The sequence below is a fragment of the Phyllopteryx taeniolatus genome, chromosome 16 (genome assembly GCF_024500385.1).
Source record: "Phyllopteryx taeniolatus isolate TA_2022b chromosome 16, UOR_Ptae_1.2, whole genome shotgun sequence".
Classification (NCBI taxonomy): domain Eukaryota; kingdom Metazoa; phylum Chordata; class Actinopteri; order Syngnathiformes; family Syngnathidae; genus Phyllopteryx; species Phyllopteryx taeniolatus.
The window spans coordinates 10,040,412-10,064,397 of record NC_084517.1 but is presented as its reverse complement, the minus strand read 5'-3'; the positions used below and the strand labels follow the sequence as shown (position 1 = coordinate 10,064,397).

Genomic DNA, 23,986 nt, shown 5'->3' with positions numbered 1-23,986 from the left:
TTGAACATTCCAAATACACAGTAGTGAGTGTGACGTTCATTAATTCCGTAAAAACAGAAAAAAAAAGGTTTATCCATCCGTCCCCAGCAACTGTCGCTACTTACCATGGTCAAACCAATCCTATTTAACACCTGCGTCATCCAACTGTAAACTGCTTAATGAAAATATTCACTACATTCCCTGCCTGATTTGATTGATTTATGATGGAAACGATGTTAAATGTTTTCCATTGCACGTTCTCTGTTGAGGAGAGTTCGTAAGGACTACGAACAGGTTCACGTTGTCGACAGAGTGAAATATTAGTAGTTGTGCATTAATTCGTGGATAAAGGGGTAAAAATGTGTGCGTTATTCCTTAAATCTCCGTGCTTTGACGTCGGGAGAATGACATCATCCACGCTTAAGTAACAGGAGGCGGGGGGACAGATTCGTGGAGGACGGCCGCTCGTGCCACTGGAGCTTCTCAGGGACTATCAACAGGGAGTGCAACCGACGACAGAGCTACGAGCTGGGGGGAATGAGAGCCGCTAGAATCCGCTCCAATCCTCCTCGACCAAGGCTCCTACCCGCCTGACAGCTACCGGGACACAATCTTCAGAGAACCAGCTTTCATACGAATCCAATATCGGGTGAGTGGAGGGTTCGGGAGCCGGCGAAACCAGGGGGGAAAAGGGGCCTGATACGGCCAAACCAGAGTCTACTATTCACGGCTTAGCAGCATAGGGGGAGGGGGCGAGTAGATGGCCATGTCTATCAACATGGAACAGTGACGCATAAGAATGGGTGCGGTTTTAAGTAAGATACGAAATGTGGATATAATACTTGACGTTCAAAGTGTAAGGCTTATGCTAATGTTGATGAAATGGTGCAATCACTACGTATCAAGGTTTTGGCTAACCCACCACCAAGTAACGCTAGCGTACGCTTCATAGCTAACCGTGTAGTGACACCTATACTTTCATAATCATTTTCAAATATCTAAATACATTTCGTACATGTCTCTTTACTCTTCAGGGATAGCCCAAGGTGTCCAAAGATTTTACAAAACGTAATGTTTTATGATTTTTACCCTTGTCTACTAAGCTCAACCGACCTGTTCTGCATAAAATTGCTAGCGTAGTAAAAGATAAATATTTGGTACCGCGTTTAACAATATGTAAATCTTTAATATCACAGATCTGTGGTAGAGCTGCTCGGAGGTGGTTATCGAGTTTGTGATGTAAGTTGATATTGGAACGACAGCTGTGTGAGAGGCGTTGCAGTACTGTTTTTCATTCGCGATTGTGAAATCCTCTGGCTTTGGGGCTGTGACACTTGATTTCCCCCCACTCCCCCACTACTGTCTTTTTTATCTGAAGCTTTTCTACTTAAAGATGGCTGATCGAACATTAAGAACTATTCGGTGATTTTGTTTTCGAGACTGATTTATACGGTAGTTTGCAGGTAACCTCTCAGCCAAAACTGACCTGTAAATATGAACTAAAACGTAACCTGGCCATTGTCCTGTTGATGACTTCCACAATAGCTCATGATGCAGTGTGAGTTGATGGATCCCCCCTCATGCTCTTTCTGACACATTTATACAGATAAATGTGAAATATATTGTTTTTAAGTTAAGTTACAGGGGTAATGTGACTTTTAGCAGTCTCTTGGATATCACTTCTCTTACTACTTTTTCCAGTCTCTTGGCCATATTATGTACATTGTCAGTCTAATACAGGGGTGGGGGACTTTGGGCCACATGCTGCCCACCATGCAATTCTAAATACAAATTAAAAAAAAACAAAAAACAGTAACCATTATAAAAGACACAAAGCTTTAACTTGCAAATGCTCATATTAATGTTAAACATTTGTTCGATTGTTGTGTCATTCTTTTTTTTATTTTTTTTTATTTTTTTCCTTCATACATTTTGTATGGTATTCTGATGATTTATAAAAAAAATAAAATAAAAAAAAAAAACAATGACCCCCGATAGGAAAACTGTTCCCCACAGACCCCACCCCAGGTCTAATAACGTATGTAGTATAACAAATTTCGCTCTTACAAATATGAATACATGCAATATGGTATCAAGCACATGAATTGTATATTCAATGGTCATGTAGTTGAACAAGAAAATAAAAATATAAGAAATACCTTTACTCGCTTTCTACTGGGCCTGAAATAGACCAGATTAGTTATTGTGTTCCATTTTGTTTTTAATAATGAAGTGGTCCGTTGAGCTACATAGAAGCACATTCAAATGTAATGTAAATAAACCAGATGAACCTGATCTCAACCAGGCTGTGTAAAAGTCATGTCACTGATGCTGTACCAAATGATGAGATTATGGCACTTGTTGTGTTGCTTTGTGAAAAATGTTCTTTGCTAAATCAGATATACCTTTCTGCATACAGACCATGGGACAGGTTGACTTCCTTTAGCAAGACAGTGGAAGGAGGGGGTTCTGTGGCCTCCATTTTTGAATGTGTCACGTCATCTGGTGTTTTCTTGTGAAATGAGCCTAGTGCAATCCGCAATGACATTTGTTTTAAGGACCATGATGGTTGGGATACGAGATCATGTAAATGTGAATATGCCTGTCAAATACAGCTATTTGAATAAGATGCTAAAATAAAATAAATAAAACTTCCCTGACCGGACCGGGACTAGACTCAATTTTTCAAAAATAATTAACTATAGGAAGATTATGAATTGGTAGGGCTATGTGATTCGATTAATTGAAGTCTACTTGCTGAGGATGATTTTAAAAAATTGATTTGATGACTTCCACAGTTCAGTGTCCCCTCGCTCACGTCCACTGCTTGCACTCGCAATTTTGCTGTGATCAGAGAGGAGCTGGTTTACAAAAGCAGTCAGTTTTGCCATTGTAGCGACTATTCCAATCCCTGTAATGGCTATTTTTCAAACATGCAGCTCGCGATTTAACTCCTAAAAAAACAGACAACATAAGCGGACTAATCTTGTTCCCATTGTTTTGCGTAAGCAAAATTGTTGAACATTTATAATGTTACTTTAGTAGGTATGGTATTTACAGTTTACTACCAGAAGAGGCACTTTTCACATCTGTTAAGAAAAAAATATGTATTTCTATGGTTAAATTCAATGCCAGGCAATACATTCTTAAAATGTTTTAAAGATTTTTTGGTATCAGGAGAGAAAGAAAAAAAGATCCCACTTGGGAATGAAAAAAAAAAGGTAACCTTCTGTAAACTAAGGGGGGGGGGAATCTATTAAAATCTGAATGCATACCTACTCATTGGTAAATGTACCAAAACTGTTGTTGTTAAGAAACATTGTAGGGACGTCTCTACATTTTGGTGTCTTTGTGTGAGTCTGTCAGTCGTATGCAAGATGTAAAGGAATATGATTGTTAGTAGTCCTCAGTCTTTTATAATATGGACAAGTTGTTCCCTACTGTAGTCGTTTGTGGACGGAGCACACCTTTTGATAGCTGACATCATGTTCTTGTTTAAAAGACAGTCCACTTAGACTCAATGCCTCTTCTGGTTGCAACCAAGTAATGCACTTCACAAACATAATTATTAATAATTTAATCCAAGACTATTTATACAGAATTTATTTATATTTGTTCAGTACATTTAAAGATTGGGTTTTGTTAGCATCTTAAAGATTGGGTTTTGTTAGCATCTTAAAGATTATCTGTTGAAATGTATAAATGACTTGATCTGTGTCGCACAGTTTTATGATATAAACATAGTATTCCCCTCATTTACCAGTCTCATTGGCTGCTTAGTGAAAGAATGATTCTGACTTTTTCTGCAAACGGTGACCATTGAGGTTCTCTTCAATTTGTGGGAATGATTCTGACTTTTTCTGCACACGGTGAACATTGAGTTTCTCTTCAATTTGTGGATTAAGCGTAAACTACATATGGCATGACAAGAATCATTTAAGATTTAAAATAGTTGATTTCACATGGAATGAATGGCTTTGCTCAGTTCTCAGTAGGTCACTGAAAAGTCCAGAGGCTGACTGAAAAATGTATTTTTGAATATGCAGCAGTGCCAGATTTGGAACAAGTACATACAAACACACACACGTCAGTTTCTATATAAGGCGCAGTTTGATTCAGTCATGTACCCAAGGTCTTTGTGAGGAACCAAATCTCTTTAGCAAGTCATGCTCTGGGCAGATGTGTTCTCTGCAGCATTTTGCTCTGTAGTCTATTGCACAGAATCATCTGAGGGCCTTGACACTGATCAAGCCAACCAGTGCATTGTGGTTGATTCCTTCAATCACCCGCCAAAGTTGGTGCAAAGCTTAGTCTTGTTATAACAGTGGCTACAAAATGTGGCGTGGTAGAGTTCTGAATAAATAATGATCTTGCTCTAGCATCACGTGCAGTTACAGCACAGCAAACCCAGCGCGCCACATTTTTCTCTCCTGTGCCAAATCTCCAATAGTCATACAGTTGTTGTTTTTTCCTCTCTCAACTTCTCTTCCAATTGACAACTGCGAATTCTGCCGAGCGCACGTTTTGTTGTTTCTTTCCCCCCCACCCGCCCTTGTTTTTGCTGATCTAACGGCAACCACCTACCCCCGCCCCTCTACCCTACAAATCTATTCGTGCATGACTGGAGGGCAGACAGCTGTTTGCTGATCTACTCGTCAGTTCTCATACCAACTACTCAGGTCGATGTGTCTGTGACTGACCAGGATTGTGTGAGCGTCTAACTGACTCATTCACTTGTTCCTTCCTCAACATAGTTCCATAGTGCCGCTCACCTTCCTTGAAATTTTGACAAAGGTATAGCTAGAAATAAGTTATCTTTGTGTCGCTTGTTCTTTGTCTTCTAATCATCGTGTTGTGTTTTTAAATGACAGGTGACTGCTCGCAATCATGGAGCTGAGAGTGGGGAACAAATATCGGCTGGGGCGAAAGATAGGTAGCGGTTCCTTCGGAGACATTTACCTTGGTAAAGAGAAAAGGACACTTTTTTTCCTACTTATCCTTTCCATGCCTTGATTCACTTTCTACCTGCACCCACTGTATGTGTACCATTAGTCTCACATTTGTTTTTCTAATCTGTTTTTTCAAACTTTAAAATAGAATTTTCTTGAGTCGAAGTTTTCTTCACACACATTCTGGATCCATAAATGATTGTGGCTATGCTTGGTTCTTTTGATCTCTTCAGGTGCCAACATTGCCACTGGTGAGGAGGTAGCCATCAAACTTGAATGTGTGAAAACCAAACACCCACAGTTGCACATTGAGAGCAAGTTCTACAAGATGATGCAAGGAGGAGGTATTTTTGTTATTTTTTTTTCGAGCGATAACCAGAACTTCTCAGCACATTTACTGTTAGAATTCAAGTCCCCGGCATTACTGTAGCTCAGTATTACCCAACCTTTGTTCCACCACAGACCAGTTCATGTGAAGGGTGGGGGTTGAAGGACTTTTCTGATCGGAAGCTAATTGCCAACGGGGTGGGGAATTCCTCCACTTGCGAACGAATCATGGATTCGTTGATCTTGAATTCTCTCGCGGCTGCTCGATTCCCATGTTCCTCCGCGTAACTGATAGCTTGCAGTTTAAACTGTGCTTCGTAAGCGCGTCTCTTCGTAGGTGCCATTTTCGGGGGTCCTTAGCCCAACCAATGTTGTTTTGCACAATGCACATACCGGCGCTATATACCTACTGGGGGCGTGCCTTTAGCGTCCTCTTTGACGCGCACCCTTCCCCTTTAACATCCGCATGCTGTCCTCAGTCACATCCGCCTTTGCTCTATATAAGCAACGTGTCGTCAGGAAATGCTCCCAGTCAGTCAAGCGGAGCGCTCATCTAAGTCACACAACAACAGTTACAGATTTTGGAACTCTGTGCACCCATAAGGCGCGCTGCATTGTAAGGCGCCCCGTCCATTTTGGAGAAAATTTAAGACTTTTAAGTGCGCCTTATGGTCGTGAAAATACGATAATCATCGACAGGGTGTTTTTCTATCTGTGCGGTGTGACCCAGTGGTAGGCTTTACACGATCAGGATTTTTGGGGCCAATCAGTGAGTTTAAAAAAATTATCACTGGTCACAGATCCGATCACAAGATGGAGCAATGTGTCTATTTAAATGACTGAAATGAATGTTCATTTACTGTATAGACTTGTGTACTGTATACTGAGTATCTTCAAAGCTATTCTCTACTCAGGTCATGTCTTCTAATCAGTCAGGTCAAACCAACATAACAACATGAAATTAATAATGGGTGCTAACTTAGTGTAATTAAATTACTTTATTGTAATTAAATTACTTCACACACACACACCGAAACTTTAGAGCATGATTCGACATAACGCCGGCATGTTTACGTACACCCGTTAGTGCTAGCACTAGCTTGCTAGGCTACATAAAGTTTTGTTGTCTGCTTGCGAACTGTATCGTATTCAAAGTACATGAACATACCTCAAGCAATCCTTGAATTAAAGTCCTCACCTAAGCACCGGTGACCACCAGCACACGCTTTTTCCCCATTTTGTTCTAATACGACACACAACATGATCCATTGTTGTTGTTGTTGTCGCCATGGTAATGAATGTATCCCATCGCTTTTGAGTTGACAAGGTAAAGCCCAGTGATCATAAATGACGTGATGCGGTGGTATCGCAATACAAGATTTTGTTGCAATAGTCTGACATAGTGCAATCGTGAAAGACCAAATTTGTCTTGTAGTCTGTTCCAGACATTCCGTGTTGGCTGTCCCACACCGCCGACATGCTTTTTTCCAAAAAATAACTTTATTGGCAGTCAGATATTTACAGTACTATGTCAAAAGACACACGACAAGCCTCAACATAAACTAGCTTTTCGATTTAAATATATTGTACACGAGGGCGACGCGGAGTAAATTTCTTTTGCGAAGCCGATCTATGATGTTATTGATCGGATCAGCAAATTATGACATTAAGCTGATCAGCATAAAATGCTAATTATCGGCTGATACCAATCAAGCGGATCAGATCGGTGTAAAGTCTACCCGGTGGTTGGGGGACCACTGCTACAAAACAGGCACTTGTACCCAAATCATGGCAGGGTATACATAAAAAGATTGAATTTATTTCCAAATGGAGGTTACGCTAGCCTTACTTTGTAAATGTTCAACAATAATTTGCACCACCAGCCTCAATGGTGTCAAATAACATGTTGTGTGGGAAAAGTAGTATTATTAAAAGTACATTTCATTCACATATTTGTTAATAATAGTGTCATGTCTCACTTCAGCGTACAGCCAAGGGAGACGTCATTTGCATACACCTCAACCATTCACACTTAACACAAAGTGGAAATATAAGCGCCCAACTCCATGTTGATCTAAACCATTTGACTGCACTGATATTATGTTTAGGTTACTTAAAAACAAATGTTAATTTTGCGCTAAAGCTGCTATCATTTAACAACAATCTCGCATGCACATAAATGAACCTCGACTGTACTGAGAAGTGTGGGACAAAGTTGATTGTTTTTGCTTTTCAGACATGTAATAAAGCTATTGTAACAAAAAAATGATGGGTGTAGAGCAGTTTTATTTTTGAGAGCAGGACTCGTTTCCACTCTACAACAAGCTCTGTTGCTACGTGGTTCTCTGCTGATGTATGGCGACTTTCAAAAGCTTTACTTAAGAAGAAGAAGAATCATCTTTTATTGTCATGAACATGCATGCATGCACACGAAATTTGTTCTCTGCATTTAACCCATCACAGTGAACACATGCACGGTAGTGGAACACACTGGAGCAGGGGGCAGCTGAAGCGCCCGTAACCAGTACACATAACGATTACAAGTTGTTTTAGGTGATTGACCAGCAGCTGCTAAATTTGACCAGAACATTGTGAACCTGCTGTCAGTAAACATACTTCCACCACCAGTTTGTGTGTAAAGCTGATGGACGTGTCGGAAGCTGACTGACAGGCAAGAATCCATCACACTCAAAAGAATTGGCCTGGCAAGAAAAACCGTCCCATCAATTGATAAATATCTTTAAGCAAACAGCTCAGTTCATTTTGCAACATGTTGTGTGTGTAGTGATTGCCAACTCTGGGTCCAGATTACAGTACAAACGTGTCTGAAATAAGCAAACTCAGTTTAACTTAAAGAATTTTGGGTTTTCATGGTAAAAATGCTTTTTCACTCAACATAATCAATAGGCGAAAACCTGCAGAAGAATTTGTATATTTAGTCTGTGGCAAATGGAATAGGAGTTCAACAGAAAAGGGGCAGGAGAATTATTGTTTTTATTGGAATTTAAATGAACAAAAATGGAGGAGCATTTCAAAGTAAACACAATTTGTGTGTGTTACTTTTTAAATAACCACATTTGGAGTTTAACAGTTCTTCAGTTTAAAAAGTTGGTGCTTTGTGTATTTGTAATCAATTGAACAATGGTCATTCTAATTTTGTATATTTGTTCTTTCTAGTGGGTATTCCATCAATAAAGTGGTGTGGAGCAGAAGGAGACTACAATGTGATGGTGATGGAGCTTCTTGGTCCCAGTCTTGAGGATCTTTTCAACTTTTGCTCCCGAAAGTTCAGCCTAAAGACCGTCCTGCTTTTGGCAGACCAAATGGTAAGACTTTCAAAAATGTCTGTTTTTGAGTCATTAGGTCATGTGCATAATTGGAAGTGCATGTTTTTCCTTTGACTTTATTTCCCCCAAGGTTTTGTTTAAAACATTTACATTTTCCAGTTTTCCTATGTTCATGCATCATGCATTTCTTATTTGTTTGCATTTGACTGTTGCCATTTTTTCTTAAGTAAAATCCTGGTGACCCTGTTGTTTACTCTTGAGTTTTTCCACTTACAAATATAGTGGAATCTCTCAAGTCCAACACAATTTGTTATGGGACAATGGTCAACCTCCAGTTTGTCTGCATTCCAGCACAGTTTTTCCTATAGGAATTAATATGAATAGATATAATTAGGCTTTACAAGATCATGATTTTTGGGGTCGATCAGCAAGTTTAAAAAAAAAAAACATAACCGATCAGCAATCTGATCACAAAATGGAGAAATGTGAGAATCTTCTATCTTATCTATCTTCAGGTGTGCCATAGGAAATGATAAAATTTTACTTAACCTCTCAATTTTTTTTTTACAAGAAATAATGTATCTTTGTTCCTCTATTTATGCCAGTGAGGCATAGTGACAGACAGAACAAATAAATGCTCTTCCATTAAATGGCAGGAAGTACATACACTAATTACTGTGTATCTAATTTTTGTGAAATTTTTGTTTGTTGGTGTGCCGTGTGATTTTCCAATTGTAAAATATGTGCCTTCACTCCATAAAGGTCGGAAATCACTGCTTTAGTCAGGTCATGTATTCTAATCAGTCAGGTCAAAACAACATTACAACATGACAGAAATAATGGGTGTTAACTTACTGTAATTAAATTACTTTATTGTAATTAAAGTACTTCACACACACCAAAACTTTAGAGCATGATTCGACAGAATGCCGCTACACCCGTTGGTGCTAGCACTAGCTTGCTAGGTAGGCTACATTACGTTTTGTTGCCTGCTTGGGAGCCCTACCGTATTAAAAGTACGTGAACATATCTCGAGCAAGCCTTGAATTAAAGACCTCTCCCTCGCATTGGTGACCACCAGCACTTGTTTTCCTCCATTTTGTTCTTATAATACACATGACGCGATCGATTGTTGTTGTCGTGGCTGTGGTAACGAGTGTATCCGGTCGCGTTTGAGTTGACAAGATAAAGCCCAGTGATCGTAAAAGACTCGATGCGGTGGTATCGGAATACACGATTTTATTGCAGTAGTCTGACATAGTGCAATCATGAAAGACCCAATTTTTCTTGTAGTCTGAGCATTACGTGTTGTCTGTCCCACACCGCCGACACATATATATTTTTTAAATAACTTTATTGGCTGTCAGATATTTACAGTACTACGTCAAAAGACACTCAACAAGGCTAAAAATATAATAAATAAAATAAAAATAAAAAAAAGAAACTAGGTTTTGGATTCAAACATATATATATAAAATATAACACTCTACACGATGGCGACGCAGAGTAAATGTCTTTTGCGGAGCCAATCAATGACGTCATTGATTGGATCGGCGAATGACTTTAAAGCTGATCAGCCGATCCGCATAAAATGCTAATTATTGACCGATACCGATCAGGCCGATCAGATCGGTGTTAAGTCTAGAAATAATCTGGTCCAGTGTTAAACTGTTGCCATCATAAAACCTCAATTAACTGCAGACATAAAACCCTCTACCTTAACTTTGACAACACTTACGGTGATGTCTGAGTGTTACTGACGTAAGTCTGGTTTGGGGTGTGTATTCTTATTGTCACATTCTTTTAATAACCCTTCTTGAGGTTGGTAAATTTATAATTACTGCAATTAAGTCACAAAGTTGAATAAAAAGTAAAAAATTCAAAGTTAATCCTTTAATGCTCGCTGAGATGAGGTCAATTTACTGACTTCTCTATCCATGACTTACACATTTTTGGAGGCATATTGTTCCTGAAATTTTGTGGTTGAATTCAGAGTAATATGTCCATGTACTTTTTGTGTACAAAAACTTAATTTATTCCTTTCCTGTTCTCTCCTATCTTTAGATAAGTCGTATTGAGTACATCCACTCCAAGAATTTCATTCACCGTGATGTGAAGCCAGACAACTTCTTAATGGGGCTTGGCAAGAAGGGTAATCTTGTGTACATCATTGACTTCGGCCTGGCCAAAAAATACCGCGATGCCCGCACACACCAGCACATCCCCTACAGGGAGAACAAGAACCTGACAGGCACAGCACGATATGCTTCTATCAACACGCATCTTGGAATTGGTAAGAAGTACAGGGCTCATACACACTAACCCCATTTGTTACTTTGACAAAGACTTTTGTTTCTTGAGTCCCAGTAACTTGTGCGAAATAATGGACATACAACATGTTCTGGTGTATCCTTGTTCTATACAACGGCAATAGAGGGGCACAGAGAAGCAGGGGCACTGTGGGGAAAAATGGGCCCCTCAATGTCAGTGCCGCAAATTAAAATGACTATTTTCTCAGGCCCGTGGCAGTCCTGGGCCCTTAGAATTGTGATAACAGAGTGCATGTATAGAATAAGTTGGTTGTATTCAGTCTTGATTTATGGGACCCCTAAAATAATGAACGTATGCTAGGTGACTTAACCATGTCACTCACGCAGCCTCTAGTAGTATCGCTCAGTGTTACCAACAAGGATTTAAATGCCTCAAACATCCCACCTTTTAGTTAGAAGATTTAAGAATTTCAAGCCTGGTTGCTGCTACTTATTCTACATTTTTGGTTTCCTTTGTTGTAGCAGACAAAAAAAAACATGGACTTATACTTCTAAAACTACAAAACATATATTTGCTTGCAAGTCCATTTACAAAACAACATTGCGCCGCTCTTAACTAGTATTGGACCAAGTACCGTACCCAGGTATTTTGAAGACAAAAATGGCACGGTACCATTTTTATTTTTTATTACCGGTAGTTAATAAAAGAAAACAACTTGCGCGACAGCGGTCATATGGTGTCTTAACGGCAAGTAGACAAAAAGCAGACAGCCAGCCAATGACTTACAGCCTTCCGACAAGTGTGAGCCAGGAGAATAAAACGGCTGCAAACTAACTATGAGTAAAGTACGAATAAATATAGAAATAATTAATATAGTCATTGAAGAAATACTACAGCCCTTCTTTTTTCAGTTTCTTGTTCATTTTTAATGCCAGGTGAAACTAAAGGTACCTTTGTTTGGACAAATATACAGATGACAACAAAAATAACTTAATTCATAAAAGAACTTATATCTAGCTTTAGCCATTTTTCATGGTTTTCCTGGTAATAGCAAAAATAATATTTAATAATACAATTCAGCTTTTGTGTTCTTTAGGTAAAACGCATATACTGGTACAAGGTATTATAATGAACAAGAAATTGAAGAAACAAGGGTGGTTGATTTTTCTCCTACCCTCATGACTATATATCATATATATACTGTATATAGACATACAATTGATATACAAACTCACATTGTTCATATATATATATATAATGCAGGCATTGAGCTAATTGTTTAAAAAAAAAAAAAAAAAAAGAATTGTAAGAATGTGCTAATTGCATTATTACATAATTTTAAGTTTATCGCAATGTTTTGAATAAATAAAAATAAAGTATTTGAATTTGTTTTGTTAGTTTTCATTCCACTGCATGTACTGATGTTGTAAATTTTTGCTGTGGTATCGTTTCATTGCCGGTATCAAGGTACTTTATTCAGGTATAGTATCGTAGTCAGAATTTTGGTACCATGACACTGCTACGAGTCAAACACTTAAGGTCAAACATCAAGATAAAAATATCCATTTCATTACTGTGGCTCTGTGTTAGCATACCCGCTGCCCACATTTAAAATGACTCAGGCCTGAATTTTTCCACAGAGCAGAGCTAATGGTTGACTCAATGCAGCTTCAGTCCTGTTGTTTACAGGCATTCTCCTTAATTTATTAAAGATTGCACCCTTGGCCACTGTGACATTTGCCTCTTAACACTTCAACGATCACTACATAACATGCGTTTTTCCTGTCATAGCTATTTGTATTTTAAAAAATTTAATAAAAATCATCAAGCCGTAGCCTCTTAAATGTAAACTTAAGTTATATAATACTGCCGGAAACGTCTGGCCACTGGTTGTCTCATTCCACAGTGGCATAACATTCCTGGCCTGAAATGACGTAGCTAGGGTTTTAGTTTATACGGGCCATATCAGATCATACAAGCGTGATAGGGTGGAGTATTCTTTTTATTCACTTTTTATTCGTTACACTTTTTAGGCCAGTAATTTAACTTTTGAGGGTAGGGGGAAGTAATGTATACTGGTTCTATTTTTAAGATATTTTGCTGTCAATTCTTGCTGGAATTGCAACATTGTTTTGCATCCTCTGCTTTACATTCGGGACAAGGCTCCTACTGATGACCTGTTGACAACATTCACTTGTGATTGTTATGTTAACTCTATCAGAGAGGTTTTTTGAGAGGCTAGAAATGAATCAACTTAAAGTGTCAGAAATATATTAATCACTGGGATCTTTACAAAAATGAAGGCGACATTGGTGAAACCTTATGAGAGTATACATTAACACCTTTTTCTGAATGTGAAAATTACAGAGTTTTCCTTTTAAAACATTGACGTCCAAAAGCACTCATGTGAAAGTGAGCTATGTTGGCATTTGTTGAACAAAACAACGACATAGCCGACTGCACAGGTTTCTCATAGGTTCTATGAAGTTGAATTGATTTTGGTAAAATCAGCTGGTGTGGCCAAAATTCCAACTGGATATAGTCGGTCTCGCCTTGACACATATCTTGGGCTCTGGTACCAGTCTTCTCCACTCTGGTACCCACGGTGAGAGGTGCCGAGCAGGTGCAGGCATACTGATTGCCCCACGTCTCGATGCCTGTACGTTGGGGTTCACCCCAGCAGATGAGAAGGTGCCCCCACTCCACCTTCACGTGGGGGCACGGGTCCTGACTGTTGTTTGTGCCTATGCACTAAATAGCAGTTCAAGTACCCACCCTCTTTGGAGTCCTTAAATGGGGTGCTGGAGTGTGCCCGTGCTGGAGACTCCCTTGTTCTTCTGGGAGATTTCAACGCTCAAATGGCCAATAACAGTAAGACCTGGCCGTGATTGGGAGGAACAGCCACCCGATCAGAACCCGATCGGTGTTCTGTTATTGGACTTCTGTGCTCGTCATGAATTATGCATAACAAACACCATGTTCAGACATAAGAATGTCCACATGTGCACTTGGCACCAGGGCACATGAGGCCGCAGTTCGATGATCGACTTTGTGGTCGTGTCATTGGACTTGCGGCTGCAGGTCTTGGACACTCTGATGGAGAGAGGGGCGGAGCTGTCAGCTGATCACCAACTGGTGATAAGTTGGCTCCGATGTTGGAGGAAGATGCCGGTCCGACCTGGCAGACCCAAGCATATTGTGAGGGTTTGTTGGGAATGTCTGGGAGAGTCCCCTGTCAGAAGGAGTTTCAACTTCTACGTCTGGCAGAACTTCGAGCACACACTGAGGCAGGGGACATTAAGTCTGAGTGGAACGTGCCTCTCATTGAAGCGGCCGACTGGACCTGTGGCCATAAGGTGCTTGGTGCCTGTCATGGCGGAAATCCGCGAACCCATTGGTGAACACCAGTGGTAAGGGATGCCAAGCTGAAGAAGGAGTCCTATGCCTGATAGGACATAGGCCCGCTTTTTGACTTGTGAGACTGCGGAAGCAGCTGATGGGTACCGGCTAGCCAAGCGGAATGCAGCTTTGGTGGTCGCTAAGGCAAAAACTCTGGCATGGGAGGAGTTTGGTGAGGCCATGGAGAACGACTTGCGGACGGCTTCAAGGAAATTCTGGTCCACCATCCGGCGTCTCAGGAGGGGGAAGCAGTGCACCATCAACACTTTGTATAGTGGGGATGGGGAGCTGCTGACCTCAACTTGGGACGTTGTGAGTCGGTGGGCCGAATACTTCGAAGACCTTCCCAATTCTACCGACATGCCTTCCTATAAGGAAGCAGAGTCTGGGGACTCTGAGGTGGGCTCTCCTATAACCAGGGTTGAGGTCACTGAAGTGGTTAAAAAGCTCCTTGGTGCCAGGGCCCCTCGGCTGGGTGAGATCCGCCTGGAGTTCCTCAAGGCTCTGGATGTTGTAGGCAACATCACATGGACATTAGGCACAGTGCCTCTGGATTAGCAGACCTTTTTAAGAAGGGGGACCGGAGGGTGTGTTCAAACTACAGAGGGATCACACTCCCAGCCTTCCTGGTAAGGTCTATTCGGGGGTGCTGGAAAGGAGGGTCCGTCTAGTAGTCGAATCTCAGATTCAGGAGGAGCAGTGTGGTTTTCTTCCTGGCTGTGGGACAGTGGACCAGCTCTACACCCACAGCAGGGTTCTGAAGGGTGCATGGGAGTTTGTCCAACCAGTCTACATGTGTTTTGTGGACTTGGAAAAGCCATTCGACTGTGTCCCTTGGGGAGTCCTGTGGAGGGTGGGGTACTGAACCCCCTGAAAAGGGCTGTTCGGACCGATGTCAGAGTTTAGTCCAAATAGCTGGCATTAAGTCGAATACGTTTCCAGTGAGAGTTGGACTCCACCAAGGCTGCCCTTTTGTCACTGAATCTGTTCATTACCTTCATGGACAGAATTTCTAGGCGCAGCAAAGGCAGTGAGGGAGTCCGGTTTGGTGACGTCAGTATTAAGTTGGTGCTTTTTGCAGATGATGTGGTTCTGATGGCTTCATCAAGCCGTGATGGTCAACTCTCATAGGAGCGGTTCACAGATGAGTGCGAAGTAGCTGGGATGAAAATCAGCACCTTCAAATCTGACACCACGGTCCTCTCTCAGAAAAGGGTCGAATGCCCTCTCTGGGTCGAGGAGGAGATCCTGCCCCAAGTGGAGGAGTTAAAGTATCTCGCGGTCTTGCTCACGAGTGAGAGAAGAATGAAGCGTGAGATCGACAGGCGGATTGGTGCAGCGTCTGCAGTGATGCAGACTGTATCAGTCTGCTGTGGTAAAGGAGCTGACCCAAATGGTGACACTCAATTTACCGATGGATCTACGTTCCTACTCTCACCTATGGTCACGAGCTGTGGGCCGTGACTGAAAGAACAAGATCGCGGGTACAAGCAGCCGAAATGAATTTCCTTTGCAGGGTGTCCGGGCTCTCCCTTAGAGATGGGGTGAGAAGCTCTGTCATCTGGGAGGGGCTCAAGAGTCAAGCTACCTCCTCTGTATCGAGAGAAGCCAGATGAGCTGGCTCAGGCATCTGATTAGGATGCTTCCTGGACACCTCCCTGGTGAGGTGTTCCAGGCACGTCCCACCGAGAGGAGGACCCAGGGACGACCCAGGACGCGCTGGCGAGACTGTCTCTTGGCTGGCCTGGGAACACCTAGGGATTCCCTCGGAAGAGCTGGACAAATTGGCTGGGAAAATGGAAGTCTGGGCTTCCCTGCTTAAGCTGCTGCCCCTGTGACCCGACCTCGGTTAAGTAGAAGGAAATGGATGGATGGATGAAAAACAGCTTTACAGATGAAACTGTAGTCTGTAGAACACATAACTTATTGCAGCTCTAACTCTGTTAAAACTAAAACTGTTTCCAGAGCAATCCAGACGCGATGACTTGGAGTCCCTCGGCTACGTCCTCATGTACTTCAACCTGGGGTCCTTACCCTGGCAAGGCCTCAAGGCTGCTACCAAGAGACAGAAGTATGAACGAATCAGTGAGAAGAAAATGTCCACACCAATTGAGGTTCTTTGCAAAGGATACCCTTGTAAGTGAGGCTGGATTGCACTGTTTAGGATGTTATACCTTTAAACGATGTGAGCCAAATTAAAACTACCTAGTCATCAATCAGGAGTAGGGCTGAATGATTTGGAAAGATACTCTGAATTGAGTTTTTTTGTTTGTTTTGTTTCTTTTAAACAAATATTAAGATTGTGATTTAGCATGCGATTTTTCAGGAGAATGTTTATCTTCAGCATTATTCATGATTACACTAGTGTGACCAACACAACATTGGATGCAGCTAACAAATAAACAACTCTTTCCTGTAGGCCAGGCCTAAATGTTATGATGATTTGATATGAAGAACCAATCTTTATTTTACTATTAAATTGTAAAAACAAAAACCTTTGAATATTGACTTATTGATTTAACTTAATGCATTGTAAAAATTTATAATGATACGTTTGTCCGAGTTTAGAGATTAACACATTCACTGCCATTGACTGCTTTAGAAGTCAAATATCCATGTTAACTGGGATGGCTGGCAGTGAATGAGTTAAGTGGAGAGTGAAGCTTTTCATCACCAAGATATGTACAAAAGGGGTTCAAATGGTAAACTATAGTCAATGTTAATTAATGTTCTTATCAATTAAAGAACAACCCCAATTCCAATGAATTTGGGACATTGTGTTAAGCATAAATAAAAACAGAATACAATGATTTGCAAATCATGTTCAACCTCTATTTAAAGACAAGGTATTTAATGTTCAAACTGATCAACTTTATTGTTTTTAGCAAATAATCATTAACTTAGAATTTTATGGCTGCAACACGTTCCAAAAAATCTGGGACAGGGTCATGTTTACCACTGTGTTACATCACCTTTTCTTTTAACAACATTTAATAAACGTTTGGGAACTGAGGACACTAATTGTTGAAGCTTTGTAGGTGGAATTATTTACCATTCTTGCTTGATGTACAGCTTCAGCTGTTCAATAGTCCAGGCTCTCCGTTGTCGTATTTTACGCTTCATAATGCGCCACACATTTTCAATGGGAGACAGGTCGGGACTGCAGGCAGGCCAGTCTAGTACCCCCACTCTTTTACTACGAAGCCACGCTGTTGTAAGAATGCAGAATGTGGTTTGGCATGGTCTTGCTGAAATAAGCAGGGGCGTCCATGAAAAAGTTGTTGCTTGGATGGCAGCATATGTTTCTCCAAAACCTGTATGTACCTTTCAACATTAATGGTGTCTTACCCATGCCATTGGCACTAACACAGCCCCATACCATCACAGATGGTGGCTTTTGAACTTTGCGTCCATAACAGTTTGGATGGTTCTTTTCCTCTTTGGCCGGGAGGACGTCCAGAATTTCCCAAAACAATTTGAAATGTGGACTCGTCGAACCACAGAATACCTTTCCACTTTGCATCAGTCCATCTTAGATGAGCTCGGGCCCAGAGAAGCCGGCAGCGTTGTGTGGTCTAAATTACATTCGGGGGGCGCGTGACTGTGTTTGCGTTGGTCCCCCCAAATGACTAGCTAGTTCAAGCCAGAGCCGCTGCTCAGCATGACAACCAAAGTGAAATTAGCGGCCCTTGCATGGATGAAAACTGCAGCTAGCTAGCTGCGAGAAGTAATGTAAATTGCAGGACATATTGGCCATCGACACGTCAAACACACGTCGCGGTAATAAATGCGTATGGTTCAATTTGGTGCGAAGTGGCAGCTGGACTTCATGGATGCGCCGCTTCCCGCAGCTGGGGAAGCCTGTGAGCCTGACTGCTTAGCCAGAAGCATTTTACGAAGCGAGAAAAAACTAAACCACTAACACTGTTCATACACGGCAGAATGAGCGTGCTCACTTTTAACTTTTATCAGGAAAGGCTTTTGAGTTTAGACACAGGCAATTTTGATTAGCCACTGTGGCGAACGTAGGCAATATTTGCTTCGCCACATCCTATTTCAATTAGCCATTGGCGACCTGGCGAACGGGCAGCGAGAAACCTGCTTTAAAGGGGGACATATTTTGCCAAACAAACTTTTTCTAGTGTTTGGAATGTAATATTGTCTCTATGGTGCCTCGATAAAAATGAAATATGAATTAAAATCCTCCACGCATTCCTTAATTCCAGACGTTTTTCTGCCGAGAGGCCTGAAATCAGGTCAAATTTCTCGAGCTTATCTATGTCACTAGCGAAGATCTCTGCCTTCCCTTTCCGCTCCCCAGCTAGCTCTGTCAACATAACAAATACGTGTGCTCTCACAAGTGGGTTTTCTACACGGAGGCAACCAGAGGAAAGGGCAAATATGGACAACGTGGGTACAAAACTGGGTCAAACAGAACTAGCTGTCAAAGGGGCCTTTTCTGGACCCTTGTATGACAAAATCAAGGTGTTTTTTAAAAATTATATTTAAAGTTATATTAAACTGTTTTTTTATTCATTTTTTCCAATCTACTTGTCTTTTTTACATTGACAAATGTTTTCATGTATTTCTCCTACAGCGGAATTCTCTACATACCTGAATTTTTGCCGATCACTCCGATTTGATGACAAGCCAGATTACTCCTACCTGCGACAGCTCTTCAGAAATCTCTTCCACCGGCAGGGCTTCTCCTATGATTATGTCTTTGACTGGAATATGCTCAAGTTTGTAAGTTGAGCAAGTGTCATTTTGTAGTGAGGATTTGCTGGGAAACTGGGACAGAACCCTTTGCCCTCCTCCATTTTTGATTGTAGTTTTAAGAAAAACCTTAAATATGGCTAATCTTACGTAACAGGGGGCCACCCGGACGACTGAAGATGGCGACAGGGAAAGGCGGACTGGCGATGAGAGGGACGATCGTGTTCCTCTCAGGGGTTCTGCAGCACGAGGTCTCCCACCAGGTCCTAACTCTGGACCTGCCAACAGAGTCAGAAATGGACCAGAACAGGCCATCTCTAACCCTGCCTCACGGGTTCAGCAGTCTGGTGAGCTGTACATTGAATTTCCAAAGTCTCTGACAGATGTTCCCAATTAAACAGCTTGCATTTTACAACACATACTGAAGTTTAGTATCAATTTTGTCCATTGTTTCAGGGAACACATCGCCTCGTGCCATTTCTCGTGCAGAAAGGGAAAGGAAGGTGAGCATGCGGCTCCACCGTGGCGCTCCAGCTAACGTGTCGTCCTCTGACGTTACAGCCCGTCACGACCAATCCAGGATTTCCACATCACAGGTGAGTGTGTGTATACGCTCAAAACACACTTGTCAGTTCCCATGCTATAAGTTTACAGTATAGGGAAGGGAAAGTGGACATGTATAGAAATCACATGTAGCATTTTTAACTGTACAGCGTTCCCCCGCCCGGCCCACTAATGTCACCCGCCACCCCCACCAGGCCCTGCCTCTTCCATGTCATGCATGTCTAAGGCTACGTTCACTCTGCAGGGCATGATGGCAAATTCAGATTTTTTTTTGTTAAATCTAATCTTTTTATGGAGTCGTTCAGATTACAAAAACAAATGTGACTTACACTGTGGACGGAATGTCTCAGTGAAGTGACACACTTGCACACAAACACGAGGCACTGTGTGTTTACGGAATTAAATATGGCCCTGTGTCCTGACGCATTTGTGGCAATTTCAAAGATTTTCTGCTTGATCTGACAGGTCCCCCATATATTTATCAGTTGTAAAGCATCTTCTTTTCGCCACAGACTGTTTTCTGCTCATTCGTCCGTAATTCCTTGTCGTGCGTTCGTTTTGTCAAACAATTGTGGCTGTTTTTGCCTTTTGATGAGACGTATAGGTCGGATGAGTGTGACCGGAGCGCCCATACTGCACTCACTTCGGATACATATCGGATTATATCCACATACGAAAAGAGGCCTGGGTTGCATTTGAAAAAATCGGAATTGTACTGTATGAAAAAAATCAGACGCATGTCACACTGGGCAAAAGAAAAAAATCTGAATTGACTTGCTGTGTGAACATAGCCAAAGACAAACACAACAATTATTACATTATGGTTTATACATTTTATGCTTGCAACTTTTTGTTATAATGCATTAAAAAAGTGTGTTAATAATATTACATTTAACGCATGTGGAATGGGTTAAACTGAAAAAAAAATACTTTTTTATATGGTGTTTCGATATCTCAGATTTTCTCCTATTGTGGGAATGTATTCCTGGTGAAAAATAAGGGTTCATTGTAGTAAAATTCTCCTTGAATCATAGGGGAGTATGTTGCTCTAGGATCACGTGTACTGTTTGTGCAGGTGAGCGTGCCATTCGAGCACATGGGAAAGTAAATCTCCTTGGCTGTGCATGAACATGAAAGTGACAGGTGAGCTCTCTTTGGTAATTGGTGTGATAATTACAGAAGCACACTACTTAATAGTACATGTGACTAATAATTCCTCTTCCTGCAGGGCTGCAAGATATATTTGTTGCTCTGGTCCCTTCCTTCATTTTTACTCTAATGAAAAGATTGATGCCAATGGACACATGGATCTTTGGAAAAGTACAGCAAATTCCAGCAGGATCCAGGGAAGTACTTTTTATAGTACCCAGCATCCAGTCTTTTATGAGAACTCTGCGAAACCTTGGATCATCATCATGCCGATGCAAAAAGTGACAGTGCTACATCATGGTTGCTTGTGACTGCTCCTGAGAAACATTTCCCAAACAAGCTTTCTGTCTGATGAATGAGAGGAACTTTTGAGAACAAAAAATGAAAGGATGATAGGGCACTAGCATGTTTCATTTCAATGGTCAATTCCTTTTTTATTTTTATTTTTTAAATCTTAGTTAGCCCTTTTGGTAAATGATGGAAAAGGGTAGTCTGAGACGGTAGTGTTATGAATGACAGAAGAGGTTTTAAAGGTTTTGTTTCAGCTCCTATTTCTGTTTACTGTGAGTTGCTTGCTTGTCCTTTATCTATTCTGTATCCAGTAACTGTCCCTTGAATCTCAAATCATCCAAAATATCCAGTATGCATTTCTTTATCACTTATATGTGCGCTGTTCTCTTAAATACAAGTTATCCATCACCGTAGTTGTTTGAAAAACACACTCCTAATTTCTGAGGCGGTGTCCTCAAGAAATGACCAGAGTATTTGACTAGACTCCATTGCACCCCGTTTAACCAACAAAGAATGGCTGCAATTTTTATGATAATTCTTACTAATTTTTTTTTTCATTTTTACCTCTAGAGGAAATAGCGGAATTGGCAGAGGCCATTAGGGATGATTTAAGGGGGTGGGGCATCCATTGTTTTATGTTTACATCACTTTTTTTTTTTTAATGTAAAAGCCAAAATGTGTTTTAAGATTTAAAGTAAAAAAATGCATATTACTGGGAGGGGTTAAAAAGTTTTGGTATTTAAAGTATTACATTTTGGACATCAATGTTGCTCTGCCAGCTGGGTCATGAAAGTGTATGTGTGCGTGTTTCAAGATTTTTGGGAGTGAGAGTGTGACTGCCTGTGTAATCCCCGATAAGAAATAAAGGTTCATTTTGTGTGTTTTGAGTTGTTTTTTTGTCAGCTATTTATGTTAAACTACTTTGTTTTTCCAGAAAATTATCTTTTAAATCTACCTTCCTGACTAACACCAGAAGTAGCTTGTGCTATGATTGTCTTGGTCTCCCTTTTTCTTCTCTTTTCCCTTCAAATGCTGTCTAATATCCTTTATAAAACACAGGGCTTTCTATATTCCCCCTGCAGAAATTAGGTCAATGCTTGATGTCACCTTTTTTAGTTTTTAACCCCCTGCTATCTAGATGATGCCATTGACATTACTAACTGACTCAATTGCAGGGACATGTAAATATCTTGGTACTGTGTGTAATTACCTTTGTACAGGCCACCATGACCCAGTGGCATTGTAACTGTTGTATATGTGTGCGTGTGTTAGGGGGGTGGGTATAAAATAGGATAAGGTGACAGAATTTCACTTTATGTATTGTGTACTGATATCTTGTACAGTTCTTTAACACTTTTATTTACAACAGTATTTGTGTATATTTTATGAAGTAATAAAACTGAATCTCTCAATCTTGCAGATGTTATTTCATCACCTGTGTTTTGTACAATTATCAAATGTTCATGTACTGTGGATGCAAACTGCCAGGTTTTTTGTGAGATAAAAAAAGAGTAAGATAAATCATTTGGAAACTTTCTCCCATTAACGAAACTGATTATGTGTACAACTTCCTTCCCCCCAAAATGGGGAAACAAAAATAATTTCAGTGTGGTTGTGAAAGTGTGCACACCTTAAAACTGAAGGATGTGGATGTGTTCAGAATTAACTAATCACATTCAAACAGTAAAAAATGGGGACACGCCTGTCACCATTTAAAGTGCATCTGATTGATCCCAAATATATTCCAGTTGTTCAAGTAGGCTTTTACTGATTTGTATTTATTTTTTATTTTATTTTAGTGTTCGGCGGCACAGTGACCGACTGGTTAGCACATGTGCCTCACAGTTCTGGGGACCGGGGTTCAAATCCCGGCCCGCCTGTGTGGAGTTTGCATGTTCTCCCCGTGCCTGCGTGGGTTTTCTCCAGATACTCCGGTTTCGTCCCACATCCCAAAAACATGGCATGGTCGGTTGATTGAATACTCTAAATAGCCCTTAGGTGTGAATGTGAGTGCGTATGGTTGTTTGTTTATATGTGCCCTGCGATTGGCTGGCGACCAGTTGAGGGTGTACCCCACCTCTCGCCCGAAGATAGCTGGGATAGGCTCCAGCACGCCCGCAACCCTAGTGAGGAGAAGTGGTACGGAAAATGGATGGATTTTACTGTTCATAATTCCTTGTGCCGAAGACCACACCCAGTTCCCACTGTAGAGAAACAGGCCCAAAGCATTATGCCGCCACCACCAGGTATGGCTGTAGGTATGGTGTTCTTTTGGTGACGAGCAGTGTTGTGTTTGCGCTTAACATACCTTTCGGCATTTATGGCCTAAAAGTTAAACCTTGGTGTCATGGGACCATAACACATTTTCTCCACGTGTTTAGATTTTGTTAGTGTAATGCAGCCCTATGGGGGGCACAAGCCAGTGCAAACTGTAGGCCAGTCCCAAGCCCGGATAAAGAGGGTTGCGTCAAGAAGGGCATCCGGCTTAAAACTTTGCCAAACAAATATGAGCGTTCATCCAAAGAATTTCATACCGGATTGGTCGTGGCCCGAGTTAACAACGTCCGCCACCGGCGCTGTCAACCTGCAGGGCGCCGTTGGAAATTCAGCTACTGTGGGTCGAAGTCGTAAAAGAAGAGGTGGAAAGCGGGTTCTTCAGCAGAAAGAGAAGAGGAAAGCACAGAGCCGAGAACTGAATGTGGGGACTTTGAATGTTGAGACTATGACAGGAAAATCTCGGGAGTAGGTTGACATGATGATTAGGAAAAAGGTTGATATATTGTGTGTCCAGGAGACCAGGTGGAAAGGCAGTAAGGCTAGAAGTTCAGCGGCAGATTTTAAATTATTTTACCTTGGTGTAGATGGGAAGAGAAATGGAGTCGGGGTTATTTTAAAAGAAGAGTTGGCTAAGAATGTCTTGGAGGTGAAAAGAGTATCAGATTGAGTGATGCGGCTGAAACTTGAAATTGAGGGTGTTATGTATAATGTGATTAGTGGCGATGCCCCACAGGTAGGATGTGACCTAGAGGTGAAAGAAAAATTCTGGAAGGAGCT

The 23,986-nt window shown here is 41.2% G+C and overlaps 1 protein-coding gene across 2 annotated transcripts; it reads left to right on the top strand.

Annotated features, from left to right (window-relative positions):
- Window positions 1-44: 44 nt before the first annotated feature.
- LOC133465630 (casein kinase I) lies at window positions 45-22,344 on the top strand. Of its 2 annotated transcripts, XM_061748629.1 has the most exons (11): window positions 268-628; window positions 4,851-4,942; window positions 5,162-5,272; window positions 8,433-8,581; window positions 10,607-10,835; window positions 16,178-16,348; window positions 18,810-18,958; window positions 19,086-19,275; window positions 19,385-19,524; window positions 20,568-20,635; window positions 20,721-22,344. In XM_061748629.1, exons 2-10 carry the CDS (start codon window positions 4,867-4,869, stop codon window positions 20,598-20,600), a joined length of 1,248 nt encoding a protein of 415 aa, XP_061604613.1. In that variant the 5' UTR covers window positions 268-628; window positions 4,851-4,866; the 3' UTR covers window positions 20,601-20,635; window positions 20,721-22,344. The 2 variants fall into 2 exon arrangements, with proteins under 2 accessions (XP_061604614.1, XP_061604613.1); XM_061748630.1 differs by lacking the exon at window positions 16,178-16,348 and having other exon boundaries at window positions 45-628.
- The last annotated feature ends 1,642 nt before the right edge of the window (window positions 22,345-23,986 follow it).